This window comes from Cajanus cajan, chromosome 7, assembly GCF_000230855.2.
Source record: "Cajanus cajan strain Asha chromosome 7, NIPB_CcT2T_4, whole genome shotgun sequence".
Taxonomy (NCBI): domain Eukaryota; kingdom Viridiplantae; phylum Streptophyta; class Magnoliopsida; order Fabales; family Fabaceae; genus Cajanus; species Cajanus cajan.
In genome coordinates, this window is record NC_138523.1 from 4,695,129 (window position 1) to 4,711,702 (window position 16,574).

Consider the following 16,574-nt stretch of genomic DNA (forward strand, 5'->3'; position numbering starts at 1 on the left):
AGAATAATATGTAATGTAAATATTAGAAATAATAATGTAAGATACAAGTAGTTATAATTACGTATATTATTGCAAATATTTTAAGGTCATTATAAGTTAAATATGTGTATGTGATTTTGAAAATTTTATTTTATTACGCATAATATTAGTAATAACTTACTTGTGTTTTCAATCTATAAATATATATAAATTATATGAAAATATATATACGTATAAAATTGAGGTTAATATTTATATTATTAGACGTTACAAAGTGCTAGAAGTGGAACAATCAACACAAGCAACATCTACATTTCTAAAAGGCAAGAACCGCAATGCTAAATTTTTTATGCCTAGAACAACTCCTGAAGTTTAACCTACCTTAAAAACTATGTTGCAAAACAAAAAAGTAATAGAAAAATGTGACGTTGCTATTGCCAAATTGTTCATTGATGCATTTGTTCTATTCAATGCAACTAATTCAACATATTTTCATTAGAACATTTTAATATGTATATGCCAATAGAAACATTTACTAGTATTATTTAAGCACTATAATAGTGTCTCTGCAACATGCAATGCTTGTCTGTGGTTTGTATGCTCATTTTGTACCACAAGATTGACAGGACTTCTTAATTATTGAGGAAGTAAAATTGTTCTTCTGTGCTTTCATGGATTAACCATTTCTATGCTTTATAGTAAAGCCAGAGCTGGTTACTTTGGACATAAATTTTACAATTATCATTGCCAAATTTGAAATATTATCATTCCAGGAACCTTTATTTTTTTCTTGCTTATATATGTTTAATTCCCTGTAGGTCATCCTTGGATTCAAGTTGATGGTGTAGCTCCTGACAAGCCACTTGATTCTGCTGTATTAAGTCGCTTGAAGCAATTTTCTGCTATGAACAAACTCAAGAAAATGGCTCTTATAGTAAGTCTGGACGTGGAAGCTTGAAATTTATTTGTTATATAATTGACTTTATTGATATATAAATTTGAGCATGGAGATACTTACATGATGTGTTAATAGATTGGAAGTCTTTCATTATGAATTTGTGACTGCAAGGTGAAAATGGGATGTTATTATTTGCACCTATTCATTTAATCATTCTTTTATTTTTTTAGATTATCGCAGAGAGCTTATCTGAAGAAGAAATAGCTGGCTTAAAAGAAATGTTCAATATGATAGATGCAGACAAGAGTGGTCAAATCACTTTTGAGGAACTTAAAGCTGGTTTGAAAAGAGTGGGTGCTAATCTTAAGGAGTCTGAAATTTATGATTTAATGCAAGCGGTAAGTGTTTTTTTAAGCATGTGTTATAAAACAAATAGAAACAAGTGGTATTAGTTGGATAATGGTCCACAAAATAAATGAGAAATGTATATCTTTTGCCATAGTTAAGCTTTCTGTAATTAAATTGCACATGAATTGTTACAGTACACTTCTGTTTCTGTCATGAATTTACTGTTAGAGGAAAGGGTTAATCATAATTCATAATATACTAATCAGTGATTCTTCATTAATAATTCTTTTCAAGTTCTAATTGATTATATTAAATGAGGCTGCATTTAGTAGTCATTTTGTTGACAAGCAACAGGGGAGTTTGACAACAAGTGCTAGTTGGTTTTCAATTTTAGTATTAGATGCTATTATTAAATATAATTATAGATGGTGCCTATTTGTCTAACTTGTTTTATCATTTGTTTTTTGTTCATGTGTGTCAGAGAGTAGTACTAGCAAGACACTCACCAATTGGTTAAAAAATTGCGGGACCATCAATAGAGAAAATCATTTAATAAGATGTGGGACTCAATTTTGTCATTTCCAACAAAATTTCAACCAATAAGAGACCAAGAGAGTGTGCTCAAAAATTGTGTCAAAATGTGTTGCTATCATTTCTCATATATTTGATGTCACCAAAGTCATGAACTTTGATATTAGAAAATAAATTTACCATATTCAATAAAATATACCAGGTAGCTAATATAAAAACAACGAAAAAAATTAAATCAAAATTGGATGAAGGGTTATGATGTCTCTTTGAGCTTATACTTAATCACAGATTCGTAGTGATAATGTATTTGTTGAATAGGCTAACTCAAATCTCTAACATATTATCATACCTTGAAATTGTAGGCTGATGTTGATAACAATGGGACAATTGATTATGGCGAGTTCCTTGCTGCAACATTGCATCGTAACAAAATTGAAAGAGAAGATAATCTATTTGCAGCCTTTTCTTACTTCGATAAAGATGGAAGTGGCTATATTACTCAGGAAGAGCTTCAACAGGCTTGTGATGAGTTTGGCATAAAAGATGTCCGGTTGGAAGAGATAATCAAGGAAATTGATGAAGATAATGTAAGTAGTTTACAAATTACAATTCTATGTGGTTTACAAGTGAACTACGTTTTCCTCCGTTGAACAAGAAAGCTCTATGAGATAGCTTTGGAAATCAGGATGGCCCTCAAACAAACATACCCTTAGCTGTCTTATCTTTTCTAGTTAAGAGCAGTTTGGATAAATTTTTTCAGAAACACTAAGGAAAATAATAATTTTTCATGAGTTCAAATTAATTTATGTATAAACTAATTTACGTAATCTTTCTCATATTAGCTTCTCCAAGAGCTTTTTTTAACTTATATATAAGTTAATTTTAACTTATAGAGAAGTTAATTTCATTTTTTCCCCTATTTTCTTCTCATATTACTGCTTCTGGAAATTTTATCCATATAGGCCCTAATCCTTCCTAAATATCTTCAGCTAAAGACTTCCATTGATTAAAAGAATCACCGATAACTTTTGTTGGAATCCAGTTGACATATCTTTGTACAAACTTTTCCTCCACACACCAAACCAAAGGCCTACATGTATAGTAGATTCATTGGATGATTATTATTTTCCTTTTCAGAATTTGTTTGAGTTTGAAAGAGAGATAAAAATCAAGGGGGACATTAATTTAAGGCTTAGCTTTTTAATCCCTTTGAAATGCATCTTTTTCGTTTTTGTGTTTTTTTCTTTTTCTCTTTTTGTAAATATGGTCTCAATTAAAAAAAAATTCTTTTAGTCCCCTTAGCACATTGTTTCAATCCCTATAAAGTTGTAAGATTTTTATATATATGACCCTTTTATATTAGTTCTTGTTATTTAGGGAACGTTAGGATTGTTTTCTAATTTCTTTTAACAATGTCATCACTTAATAGATCAGTAACTAAAATTAAAAAGAATTAACAACCCAAATAGGGAGAAAAATTAAAAGAACCAAAAAAGAAATTACAGGAACTAAAAAGTTATTTACGCCTCAATTCAATGAACCCATAATTGTTTCCACTTATTTTGGACATCATTAATGTGGCATCATGATACACAAGTTTATGATAGTGTGTACTTTGAAACCCATCACAATAATATAGTATTGTGCATTCTGCTATCTATGGTCAATGTTTTGCTCAAAAATTGAAGACCCTTTAGCAAGAATATGATGCTTCTATAGAATCAATGCAGTTATGATTAATGTCAGCTGTTTAATCGTATGCAGGATGGACGCATAGATTACAATGAGTTTGTGGCAATGATGCAGAAAGGAAATCTTCCAGCGATTGGCAAGAAGGGCCTAGAAAATAGCTTCAGCATTAAGTTCAGGGAGGCATTAAAATTGTAGTGTTCGTTCTCAGCATTGAGATTTTTTTGTTTTTGGTGTTCCTTATATCCACTCATCCCTCCTCTTCTCTTTAAAGGTTCAAGATTTTATACATAGTGCAAAGTGTTTGCATGGGGATTTAGCTGGGCCTTTTTATCTCTTCAGTTATTTTGTTTGTGTCCACTTTAAATGGATTTTTGTAATTATGAGAATATATTAAAGAGAGATATCTGTCCAAATTAGTCATTGATTGTCAGTTTTGATATATTTCGTGGACTATGTCCATATTTTACAGGAAATTGATTATTTGTGAATTGGATTTAGGTGTATGCAGTTATTTTGTTTGTCCAATTAAAATAAATTTTTGTAATTATAAGAATATATCAAAAGAAGATATTTATTAAGATTAATTTTTAATTATTACTTTTAAGATATAGTGCATGAATATGTTCATATTTTATATTTTATCAGAAATTGATTGATTGTCAATTGGATTGACACCATCCAAACACCTGAAGTGATGGCTTAACATGGATACATTTATTAAACATATGATGCAAGTGTTGATAGAGAAGTGTAGTGCTAGAGAGTTGAAGGCAGTGCTATCAGGAGGTCATAGGTTTTAATTTCGGTTTGATTATTATATATAAAATGAAAATGGTGAACAAAATGATGTAGTGATACATAATCGAGAAAGGAACAAAATCCTCAAAATGACTTTCATACCACAAAATAATAATTGTTTATAACAAAATAAATAAAATAAAATGAGTTACGGGGTAAAATTAGTTTTTTGTATAAGCCAAAATTAACTCAAACTTATTAATACACTTCAAACAATTTGGTTCGAATTTTCAGACTAAATGCAATCAAACTCATTTTTTTAGTTAGGTATTAAGTTTTATTATTGAAATTCAACTCAATCCAATTCATTAAACAAATTTTAAATTTTAATGTAATATATATATATATATATATATATATATATATATATATATATTGTTTTTGAAAATGATAGATAGAAGATGATATTTCTATGACTACTAAACAGAGAGTGAATAACATATTGAAAATTTTCAGAACAATCACAACTACATACTTAATAGGTTCAACAATATCTAATTTGACTTAAAATTTTACTTGTCAAACTGAGAACTAATAGAAGCTCACAAAAAGGATATAAATATGTGTATATTATAAAAATTTAGATAATTTCAAAAATAAAAAATGACAAGTGAGATATTATCATGCACATACTTACATGTTCTTTCCATGTTTGTTATTTGAATTTCAACACTTTAGTAAACAATTTCATTACCTCACTATCTCATGTGGGTTTTATATTTGTCTTTAATGTATAAATAATGTTAGCATATTTATTTTGGTAGAAGTTGTTCAATTGACCTTTGTGAAACATAAGTATAATTGATAAAATCATGCACTTAATAGTTAGTAGGTTTATTTCATATGATGAGGAGTTTCAACCAAAGAATCTTATTTTAATATTATTGTTGATATTTTATTTTAATCTTTTAACATAGACAAGATGATTAAAAGATTATTGATTCACTAATTCTTCTTTTTTATTTACACACTTATTTATAATTAGTGATATATAATTTTTAGTATTAATTTTTTACTAAAATATTTTTTAATTTTTTGTGTACAATGACCCAACCCAAACCAACATGATATTAATTGGGCTAATTTAGTTTGAATTTGATAAAAAAGAAAGTCATATAAATTCGACCCAACTTAATACAAACTATTTTGAATCTTCTTAGTGAATGTTTGGAGAAATGATAATGATTGATTCATGTTATTTTATCCCACCTTTTCATTAACTTGTCAAAAATGGATTGAGATGAATTGAACCATTTTTTAAAATGTGAGCTAAAAAATGAAGCCTACATCATTTAAGGAATTAAAGATTAGTTAGCGGTTAAAAACTGTTATAAGAATATTATAAATTTTAAAATAAGTAAAATTAAAAAAATAATTGAAGAATTATTTTCTTAAAATGAAATACTCATTTCTATACATAGCATCACTTTCATACCAAAATGAAACAAATATTTAACATTTTATGCTATTTTTTTAATAGTTATGCATTATCAGTATAAAAGTTTTTACATTATCAACTAATAAAAAATACTATTTGTATAATTTTTACAAGTCAACAAATTCACCATAAATTATTATTTGTAATTGGATGATTAAATAAAATTATTTTAGAACCTTGTTTTAACCAAAATAAAACATAACAAGATGGCATGTTGGGGCCAACTAAAAACCTGTATTTATCAAGCTGAAATAGGGTCGACTTAAACGGGTTGACAAGTTGATAATGTTGTCCAGACTCGCGTAAAAAAATGGGTCAAATATATTGATCAAACAAACCAACCTCATTCTACCACTAATAAATACAAGAAAGGTGATGATAAAGAATACGAGTGATGGAAATAATAAAATTATTTGTTTAATATAAAAGAGACTTGGAACAATAAGAAAAGTTTGGTTTTGTGATCATTTTAAAAAAAAAATTAATTGATGATATTCTCCTGTTGATGGTCAATGACTATTTCTTTTTTAATTATTAGTTTTATATCGATTTAAAAGATTGACCTTTTTTAATAAATAATATTCTATTCGATTTAAAGGGTTTACCATTTTTAATAAGTAATATTCCATTTATGCAGATACACGCATGCATTTATGACATATAATTAACTAAAAAATGATGTGAATGAAAAGACATGAAAAATAATTAAGATACATGAAAAAAAAAAGACACCATCACATGAAAAATCAATGATTTTTCTTTTATTATTTTCTTTACTTTATTATATATATTTTAATTTTACTATATGTTTTCTATAACTTCTTAGATATTTCTTATCCTTATGCTATTTCTATTCTCTAGTATACCATGTGGCAACATCCAAAGTAACCATATAATCAATAAAGTAAAGACTACCTAGAAGTGAGTGACAGCTTAGATACAGTAGTTTAGTGGCTTGCATTGAGGATATATAATGAAATATTAAAAAGTAAGAACTGAACAAAAAAAAATTAAATAAATACAAACTTTATTTCGTTCACAATTAAGTAAATGGAAACACACAAACATGGGCAAACAATATTGTGTCACAACTCCAACACATTGAGTATTTTAGTGGGATGAATTAATCTACTTTCATACCCACAACACACTCTTATTTATGCTTGTTAGTGCATATAGCACTATATATGCTAGTATATCTTAAACTTATAACAAGATGTATTGCTCTCATATGTGAAATAGTTCTTTTCTACTTGTGTTGATTGAGGCAAACAGGATCCAAAAGTAGGGAAGAGACATCATTTTTAAGTAATTCTCCATTTGTGAATTTATCCTGACGATTTTCATATGAAAACTCAGACATACGTGCAAAATTAATTGCACAATCGAGCACTGACTTTGGGATATCATTGGAATTGAGGTACTCTTCATTTATAACCTTCCAGTAATCTTCAATGTCCTTGCGAATGAGCTTATAGGCCTCTATTTCTGAGATTCCATATTGCTTCATGCAACATTCAACAGATGATGCAACATGTACTCTTTGTTGTTCAAACTATTTATCAATCAAAGCAAATCAAAAGTCGAGTTAGGAACATCATAATGTTAATATAATTATGCTATTTTGATGAATAAATAATTATACATGTGAATTGTAAGTAAATTCGTATACCTTATGTGAGGCCATATCATCCATGACTCTACCAATAATTGATGCAGCTTGAATGATTTTTGGATCACTGAAAATCCAATCCAACACATCCTCTGTTGCAAATTCTCCAAGACATATCATTGATGTAAACAATAGAGGACAACAAGAAGTTAAGATTCCATTAACTTTATATTCATCATATGTTGGAATGTAACCCTCATGGCACCATTTTGCTTCAACCATATAAGCTTTTGCTAAGTTACAAATCTACAAGTATAATAACCAACATATGAATAAGATAAACTGAATTTAGTAAAGAAGTATTAAGGTAAAAGTTATAGAAATAGAGATATTATACAGCTCGTTTAAAATGTGACACTGCGAGGCTTGATTTTGCACTTTGAGCAGTTAGAACCTCTATTTCTTTAGAGAGTTCTACAATTGTATCAAATATTACTTTCATGCTTAGTGGAAGAGATTCAACGAGACTAATATCCCATCTGAAATTTTAAAAAATAAATAAAGAATTATTGATAAAAAAACATTTAAGTGAGAAATCCTAAGCTAATAATCAATCATGATTATTTTTAAGTTCTTAAATTCCCCTTTCAACAAGTTATATAAGTCATAATTTATAAAGGACATCAACCTCTTAAATGCTTCAGTCAAGAGTTCAAGTTCTTCAACAGTGCCATAAGCATCATAAGCATCATCTAAAAGAGTGATAACAGTGCTCAATTTTCCTGCAAACATTCTTCCATTTCTATATTCAGGCTTGTAGGACATGGCCAAGATCCAAAGATAGCACTCAACCAACCTATCTCTAGCATGAGGGACCTTTTTCATAACATTTGATTGTTTCCACCACCTATAAAAAATACAACATAACAATTTAAATATACTTTAATCTTTATTATCTCTTATTTTGGTAAGATAGTATATTAAATATGAATATGTTGTCACTAAAGAAAAATATTTAAAGGTAAGGGACTTACTTGGTGATAATGCCAATTTCTTTTTGATGCATTTTTTGAAGAATATTGAAGTCTATTTTTGCAAAGGACAGTAGAGTTTCGTTATGGGAAGAATCTTTTTCATAGATAGTCATGTGATATCTTGCCTCAAACCTGAGTACACTCTTGTTAAGAGGTTGCCTTAAGTAGTGATTGATTTGTGCAGAAAGAGATGGACTCAATTGGTTGGCCAATGACATAAGTTGAGTATTTGAGAAGTCATATGCTTCTTCCAATACATCATCTTCATGAGTTCTTAGATGTGCAGCTTCATACAAACTACACAACCCTTGAATATCATTGGCAAGTGTTTCATTGAAGTTTCCTTGCTCATTTTTGAATTTGTTAAACACACCTGCTCAATTAATTAAACATATATACAAAATAATAAGTATGTAATAGATTTTGTTTTGATAAATAACTTTATTGGTGTGTAGTACTTTTCTTGTATAAATATCATTGACAAAGTTCTATACTTACTTGATGAAATTTGATATCCTTGTTGTCTAAGCAATCGAAAGAGTAGAGCAAGAAAGTGATGATTGTCATCTTCACTTATGATATTGTTATTTTTTGTAAAAATACTGTGAATATGTTCCAATGCTTGATTAATTTCTTCTTGAAAATGATAGGATATACCAAAACGTTGGACGGAGTCAATGAAGTTTAGTTTTTGCATGATATTTTGATTTGATGATTCAAACATCATTTTAACCTCCTCTTTTAAGATTTGCGCTTCATGCTTCATATAGTGACTCACTTCTTGATCCTGTAAATATATAAACATTTATAACATAAAAATAGATACATTGTTCAATTAAAAAGAACATGCTTTATTGAATTAAAAGAAAAGATAAAATTAATAAAGATATGCTTTATTAAATTAAAAGAAAAGCATTATATTAATAAATCTCAAAACAATGAAATACATTCAATTCAATTTTCTTCTATTCTATTACTTATTAAACATGTATTTAAACATTTTTAAGAAACAAAAGTGATATATCTTTAAATTAAAAAAAAACTAAAATAGGACAATTTTTTTTAATAGACTAAATCTAAACTTGAAAAAAGTTTTTTTTTTCTCTCTCTATATATAATATACACGATGAGTTTCTTGCTTGGAATTAGACTAATAACAAGGAAATGCTGCAATTTTTACAGCATGAAAGTACTGTGAAAATAAAAATACTAGTAGACTGGATGTATAAATATGAATATATATAATAATGTACCATAGATTGAGAAGCATATTGAAGGAAGGTATTTCCCCAAATGCTAGGAGCAAAATTGACACAAGGTCGGTTGACATCAGATACTGCATTTTGGGTTGAAACAAGTGCTGAAGCTGCAATGGACATCTTTGCTTTATACAAAGTGGTCTTTAATTTCTATGGAAAAGAGTGCGTAGCTTACTGATGAAACACCCAAACATGTAGCTACATATTTATACTCTTAAACCAGGTTGCTTTTGTTGGTCTCTTTTTGACACTAATTTATCATGTGTCTTAATTTATTTATTAAGTAAATGGTTTTCTATGGAACGTGCATGTGGAAGAAGGGTCTACACGGCCTATATTGATAAACATGCAGCAAGCCATTCGGTGCTATGTGCCATAACGTACACGTGCGAGAAGCTTGCCATGACACCTCTCTTAGGCACAATATCTATGGCGTGCCACTTAAGTGGTCTCTTTTTGACACTATTTTATCATGTCTCTTAATTTATTAATTAAGTGAATGATGCTTAAAAAAAACATTGATCAGTTAATTTAAAAATAATGCTCGATTTTCCACTCTGACGGCTGAAATGAGAGGAAATTCGTTGAAGTTGCTGCACGAGGTGCATTTGGTGATAAAGATAGTCATTTCTGCCCAATATTATTTATATATTTCATCTTCTGCATGTGAGAAAAACAAAAACAAATATTTTCCTAAATACCCACGATATATTTTATTTATTTATTTATGAATGATGATATGAATTAGGTTGTTGAGTCAAAAGACTTATCATTGATAGGAAGTAAAATGGACCAAGAAAATGAGTCTTGTTACTGTTTAGAGAAGGAAAATATATATCCTTGGTACAAACTTTCGTTGACGTTATTATTTAAGAGAAAAATTATTTTTTTATTTGTTTTACATATTTTTCCTCTTTAAAATTTATTCATTATGCTGAAATCACATTTTATGAAAATAGAGTAATTTTTAATTATCAATTTTAAAATATTATATAAATTATATTATTATTAAAAAGTGTTATTTTTTTATGAAATTTTTTTTAAAAAATATTCGTAGAATTTGTTTTTTGAATTTTCTTGTAATAATAATTTCACATAAATATTTTTTTTTAAGAAATTTCGTAAGAAAATTTCTTGCGAATTTTAAAATTGATAAAAATATATTATCTATAAAATTATTACCTAGAGACAAAATTTTGCAAAAAAATTAGTAGAAATCGTATTTCTTGCAAATATTTATACAAAATTCGTATAAAAAGTTACATGCAATAAAAAAAATTCAAATACGTATCCATCAAGTAAAAATAAATAGTGAGACACGATGAGTATGTAAAGGGACACACAACTTGTAACGACCCGGCTAGTCACTACACATGGCACAGCACACCGGAAACACCAGACAGAAAAGAACAAGTATATAAATATAGGATCTAGAATATATATATATATATATATATATACAAGGTCCCAATCCGACTAGAGTTAGAGTGTACAAAGCAAAAATACATCCATCAAATGCTAACTAAGTATCTAACTACATCAAAAGAATAAAACTTCATCTGCCAGCTGCAGACCCTCCTCAGCGAAACACCAACCTAACCCTGCCCTGCTCCCATACATAGTATGATCATTGCAGTCCAAACCACATGGAAACAACAAAGGGTAAGCTAGTGAAAAGAATCAGCATACATATGAAAAACATGAATGGTAAGCAACTACAGCTATCAGCACATCAGTCAGCTAAACAACATCAGCTTAAAATATCACAGCATTCAGCAATAACAGCACCTGACATAGCGGCTATAACAACACCACATTAGTGGTTAATAACAGCACCGACATATCGGCTATAACAGCACCACAATAGTGGCTATAACAGCACCGACATAGCGGCTATAACAGCACCACAATAGTGTCTATAACAGCACCGACATAGCGGCTATAACAGCACCACAATAGTGGCTATAACAGCATATAGTTCAGCACAACACAACAATATCATCAAATACAGCTTAAATCAACATACAGCACGGCTCAGCTTAATATCTAAACATAGCTCACAACACAGCTTAAACATCCTTATTCAGCAATAACATCTAACAGCACGGCATATTCATCAATTTCAGCTCATACTCACCATACAACAACATCGAACAACATATAGTGAAATTTCATCTCCGCGCCCGGCGCACTCATGGTTGCGCCCAGCGCGGTACAACCAGAGAGCACCAGGGGGACAGTGCACCCAGCGCAAGCGTGCCCGCGCCTGGCATGACCCAGCCAGAGAGCCCAAAGCTCACACGCGCCTAGCGCAATTCCAATTGTGCCCAGCGCACCCAGGCAGAGACTCTAAGGAGTCTCACGCGCCCGGGGTTCCCAAACCCGCGCCCAGCGCGGGGAAGGCAGAGACCTCCCAAGGTCTTGCGCCCAGCGTAATTCAAATTGCGTCTGGGGACCCCATGGCAGAGACTCCCAAGGAGTCTCCACGCCCAGCGCAACAAGGGTCGCGCTCAGTGCAGAACCAAAACCCCCAAAACATGTCACAACTGATATTGTGCCCAGCGCAGTCCAAGTCACGCCCAGCGTGGGCCAACCAGAGACCCACATTCTCGAGCGCGCCCAGCGCACTCACCATTGCGCCCGGCGGGGTTGCCCAAATGGAGTCTCCTGGTGGTCACGCGCCCGGCGCGAAGCTCAGCAGCAACTCACCAAGTTCAAAAATTTTCACCCAACCCTGCAAAAACAACCAGGAAACCAGCATGCAATCCATCCAAAAGTCCACATTTTCATCAAACATCAAGAAAAACACCTCATTTTCAACATGCAACCACAAATCCAAGAAAAACCCAAATTTTCTTCAAAAACCCCGAAACCCCGAAAACTCCATTTTTCATCAAAACTCAGCTAATAACAACCAACTTCAACAACTGATGAGTTTCTTGAACTCATTTGCATCCAAAAACAGTGAAGAATCTAGCTTCCCTTACCTCGGTGAAGAAATCCGAGCTTCCGGGAAGAGAGCAAACTTGAACGGAGAGAAAAGGAGAAGAAGGAGAAGCTTGAACGACGAAGGAGGAGAAAAGAGAACTCCAATTACTCAGCTAGCAACCCGAATCTACTCCACACCACCACCTTGAGACAGAAATTTGAGGAGAAGAACAAAAGGGAAAATGAGAGAGTGAAATATGAAAGTGAGAGTTTGGAGAGAAAGTGAGTTGGGGAAAAGCAAATCCGTACGGGGGTCTCACAACCTCCCCAACAACAAGAGTTTTCGTCCCCGAAAATAGACTTACTTGGGAAAAGAAAAGGATACCGCTCCTTGCACTGCTGCTCCACCTCCCAAGTAGCCTCACCAGTAGCTGCATCCCACAACACCTTCACCAGAGCAATAGACTTGCCCCTCAACTCCTTCAACTTGTGATCAACCACAGCTACCGGCAACTTCTCAAATGTCAGATTCTCCTTCACCCGCACATCATCCAGCTCCACCACATGACTCGGGTCATGAACGTACTTCCTCAGCTGGGACACATGAAATACATCGTGTAGGTTTGAAAGAGATGGTGGCAAAGCCAACCGATAAGCAACCGGACCCACACGCTGTATTAATTATCTGATAGGGACCCAAAAACTTCGGTGTCAACTTCCTTGCCCTCAGTGCTCTACCCACACCAGAAGTCGGAGTCACCTTCAGAAACACATGCTCCCCTTCAGCAAACTTCAAAGGCTTACGCCTTTTGTCAGCATATGATTTCTGCCTACTCTGAGCAGTCTTCATCCTCTCCTGAATCATCTTCACCTTCTCAGTAGTTTGTAGGATCAGCTCCGGCCCCACAACCACTGACTCACCATCCTGATACCAGCATAGAGGAGTCATACCTCTTCTGCCATACAAGGCTTCAAACGGTGCCATCCCAATACTAGCATGAAAACTATTATTGTACGTAAACTCCACAAGCGGTAGGACATCCTCCCAGCTTCCCAAGTGGTCTAACACACAAGCCCTCAGCAGATCCTCCAAGGACTGGATTGTCCTCTCTAACTGACCATCCGTCTGCGGATGATAAGCAGAACTCAACTTCAGCTTCGTGCCTAAGGCTTGATGTAGACTTTGCCAAAATCTAGAAGTGAACCTCGGATCTCTATCTGAAATAATACTGGAAGTCACCCCGTGCAACCGTACTATTTCCCTCACATACAATTGCGTCAACTTCTTCAAGGACCACTTGATGTTGACAGGCAAGAAATGTGCACACTTGGTCAACCGATCAACTATCACCCTGATAGCATCACTATTCCTAGCCGACCTAGGCAACCCGAAGATGAAATCTATAGTGATACTATCCCACTTCTATTCCGGAATCTCCATCTGCTGCATCAACCCACTCGGCTTCTGATGTTCCACCTTCGCCTTCTAACAGGTCAGACAGGTCGCCACATACTCAGTTATCTCCCTCTTCATTCCAGACCACCAGAAAATCTTCTTGAGGTCTTGGTACATCTTAGTCATACCCGGATGTATGCTAAGTCTGCTCTTGTGGCCTTCCTCCAATACAGCTCTCTTCAGCTCAGCATCCTGAGGTAGGAAAATTCTGCCCTTGAATCTCAAGATTTCATCTTCACCCAACTCAAAGCCAACAGCCTTCTCGGTACCCAGCAAACCAAGAAGCTTCACCAGCTCAATGTCTTGCAACTGCTTAAGTCCAACCTGCCTCAAGAACTCACTAGTTATGGTAATCATCCCACAACTAATGTGATCCTGAGTTAACTCCACACAGAGATTCAAATCCCTGAACTCCTCAACCAGCTCCAGCTCCCTCACCATCATACTCGACATGTGGATGGATTTCCTACTCAGCGCATCTACCACAACATTGGCCTTGCTAGGATGATACATTAGCTGGAAGTCATAATCCTTCAGAAACTCCATCCACCGCCTCTGCCTCATGTTCAGCTCCTTCTGGTCAAACAAGTACTTCAGACTTTTGTGATCACTGAAGACGCTGAACCGAGCACCATACAGATAATGCTTCCATATCTTCAAGGCAAAGACAACTGCCGCCAACTCCAAGTCATGAGTGGGATAATTCCTCTCATGATTCTTCAGTTGCCTTGAAACATATGCCACTACTTCCCTGTTTTGCATCAGCACACACCCCAGACCTTGGTGAGAAGCATCATAGTACACATCAAAGGGTTCACCAGAATCCGGCAACACCAGCATAGGAGAAGTAGTCAACCTCCTCTTCAGCTCATCAAAGCTCCGCTCACAGGCATCTATCCAAATGAACGGTTGCTCCTTCCTCGTCAACTGGGTTAAAGGCGCCACTATCTTGGAGAATCCCTCAATGACCTCTTATAGTAACCCGCCAAACCCACAAAACTTCGAATATCAGTGACAGTTCTTGGACGCTCCCACTGCAACACCGACTCCACCTTAGTCGAATCAACAGCAATCCCTTCAGCTGAAATCACATGGCCCAAGAACTTCACCTCATCCAACCAGAACTCACATTTTGAAAGCTTAGGGTACAGCTGCTTTGCCTTCAAAGTCTCCAACACCAACCTCAAGTGCTCACCATGCTCTTCTGGGGTCCTTGAATAAATCAAGATGTCATCAATAAACACCACCACGAATTTATCCAAGAACAGCCGGAAGATCCTGTTCATGTAATCCATGAACACTGCAGGGGCGTTGGTCACACCGAACGACATCACAAGATATTCATAGTGACCATACCTAGTCCTGAAAGCAGTCTTCGGTATGTCACCCTCCTTCACCCTAATCTGGTGATAACCTGACCTCAAGTCAATCTTGGAAAATACAGATGCTCCCCTCAGTTGATCCATTAAGTCATCTATCCGGGGAAGTGGACATTTGTTCTTAATGGTCAACTTGTTCAACTGCCAGTAATCCACACAAAGTCGACTACCTCCGTCCTTCTTCTTCACCATCAACACGGGAGTACCCCACGGCGATATACTCGACCGCACCAACTGCTTCTCCAACAGGTCCTCCAACTGACCTTTCAGCTCAACCAACTCAGTAGGAGCCATCCTATAGGGAGCCACCGACACTGGCCCCGCACCTGGAACCAAGTCAATGCTGAACTCCATCACCCTAACAGGAGGCAACCCAGGCACCTCATCAGGGAACACCTCAGCAAAATCCCTCACCATATCTATTTCAGCTATAACTCTCTCAGTCTCCACACTCAGGGCAGCAAGCAGAAGACAACACTCTGCTCCATCTCTCAACAATGATTCAGCTTGGCCAGCTGAAATCAACAGCCCCTCCTCTGCTTGAGGAAAGATCAATCGTCTATTGGCACAATCTATAAGAATGCAATTGGCAGACAACCAATCCATCCCTAAGATTATGTCAATGTCCACCAAAGGTAAACAAATCAAGTTCACCTTATACTTCTTCCCATTCACAACAATAGGGCAGCTAGCACACATCTCAGAAGCAACTACCGAAGCAAAAGCGGGCGTCGACACTAGCAGTCTCAACCCCAAATCACACACAGGCACACTCAGCTTAACAGCACAAGCATAAGAGATAAAGGAGTGAGAAGCTCTAGAATCAAACAAAAACATCACATCCTTACCAGCAGCTTTGCCTTTCCCCTTCACAAGATCAGAAGAAGTCGAAGCCTCAGCACCTATCAAGGCGAATACCCTACCAGCTATAGTGGGTCTATCACCCCTTTAGGCATCACCTCTCTGCACATCACTCCTCTGAGCACCCCTCTCCGGTCTGTTTCTAGTGGGGCAGTTGAATGACTCATGGTCCATCTGTTGGCACTTGAAACATCGGCTCTTTGTGTGCGGGCAATCTCTAACAAGATGGGGCCTAGCACACCTGTAACATCTGAGAGTGGCACCTCCACCCTGTCTCCCTCCACTAGCAACACCAGAAGGTTGCCTTATGACAGGACCCCCTTATTGTTGTTGGGGCCTATCATATGGCTTCCTCTGATTT

At 34.7% G+C, this 16,574-nt stretch overlaps 2 protein-coding genes across 3 annotated transcripts; one reads left to right on the forward strand and one right to left on the reverse strand.

Moving 5' to 3' along the window:
• Positions 1-776: 776 nt before the first annotated feature.
• On the forward strand, positions 777-3,872 carry LOC145949729 (calcium-dependent protein kinase 10-like). 2 transcript variants are annotated; one of them, XM_083060570.1, is made up of 4 exons: positions 777-913; positions 1,108-1,275; positions 2,119-2,343; positions 3,521-3,872. In XM_083060570.1, exons 1-4 carry the CDS (start codon positions 884-886, stop codon positions 3,641-3,643), a joined length of 546 nt encoding a protein of 181 aa, XP_082916696.1. In that variant the 5' UTR covers positions 777-883; the 3' UTR covers positions 3,644-3,872. The 2 variants fall into 2 exon arrangements, with proteins under 2 accessions (XP_082916696.1, XP_082916697.1); XM_083060571.1 differs by having other exon boundaries at positions 1,108-1,227.
• Positions 3,873-6,694: 2,822 nt separating this feature from the next.
• On the reverse strand, positions 6,695-9,834 carry LOC145949296 (putative terpene synthase 2). The gene is made up of 7 exons (XM_083060590.1): positions 9,584-9,834; positions 8,829-9,117; positions 8,331-8,703; positions 7,985-8,203; positions 7,694-7,835; positions 7,357-7,602; positions 6,695-7,239 (listed from the first exon to the last, which is right to left on the reverse strand). Exons 1-7 carry the CDS (start codon positions 9,707-9,709, stop codon positions 6,934-6,936), a joined length of 1,701 nt encoding a protein of 566 aa, XP_082916716.1. The 5' UTR covers positions 9,710-9,834; the 3' UTR covers positions 6,695-6,933.
• Positions 9,835-16,574: the final 6,740 nt, after the last annotated feature.

Excerpts from the sequence above, each read along its gene's own strand:
- LOC145949296 (XM_083060590.1), bottom strand. The coding sequence starts at position 9,709 with ATGTCCATTGCAGCTTCAGCACTTGTTTCAACCCAAAATGCAGTATCT. Across the intron at positions 7,836-7,984 it reads TTGACTGAAGCATTTAAGAG|ATGGGATATTAGTCTCGTTG; the intron begins GTTGATGTCCTT and ends TTAAAATTTCAG. Across the intron at positions 7,240-7,356 it reads ATGATATGGCCTCACATAAG|TTTGAACAACAAAGAGTACA; the intron begins GTATACGAATTT and ends ATTGATAAATAG.
- LOC145949729 (XM_083060570.1), top strand. The coding sequence starts at position 884 with ATGAACAAACTCAAGAAAATGGCTCTTATA. Across the intron at positions 914-1,107 it reads TCAAGAAAATGGCTCTTATA|ATTATCGCAGAGAGCTTATC; the intron begins GTAAGTCTGGAC and ends TTATTTTTTTAG. Across the intron at positions 1,276-2,118 it reads TTTATGATTTAATGCAAGCG|GCTGATGTTGATAACAATGG; the intron begins GTAAGTGTTTTT and ends TTGAAATTGTAG.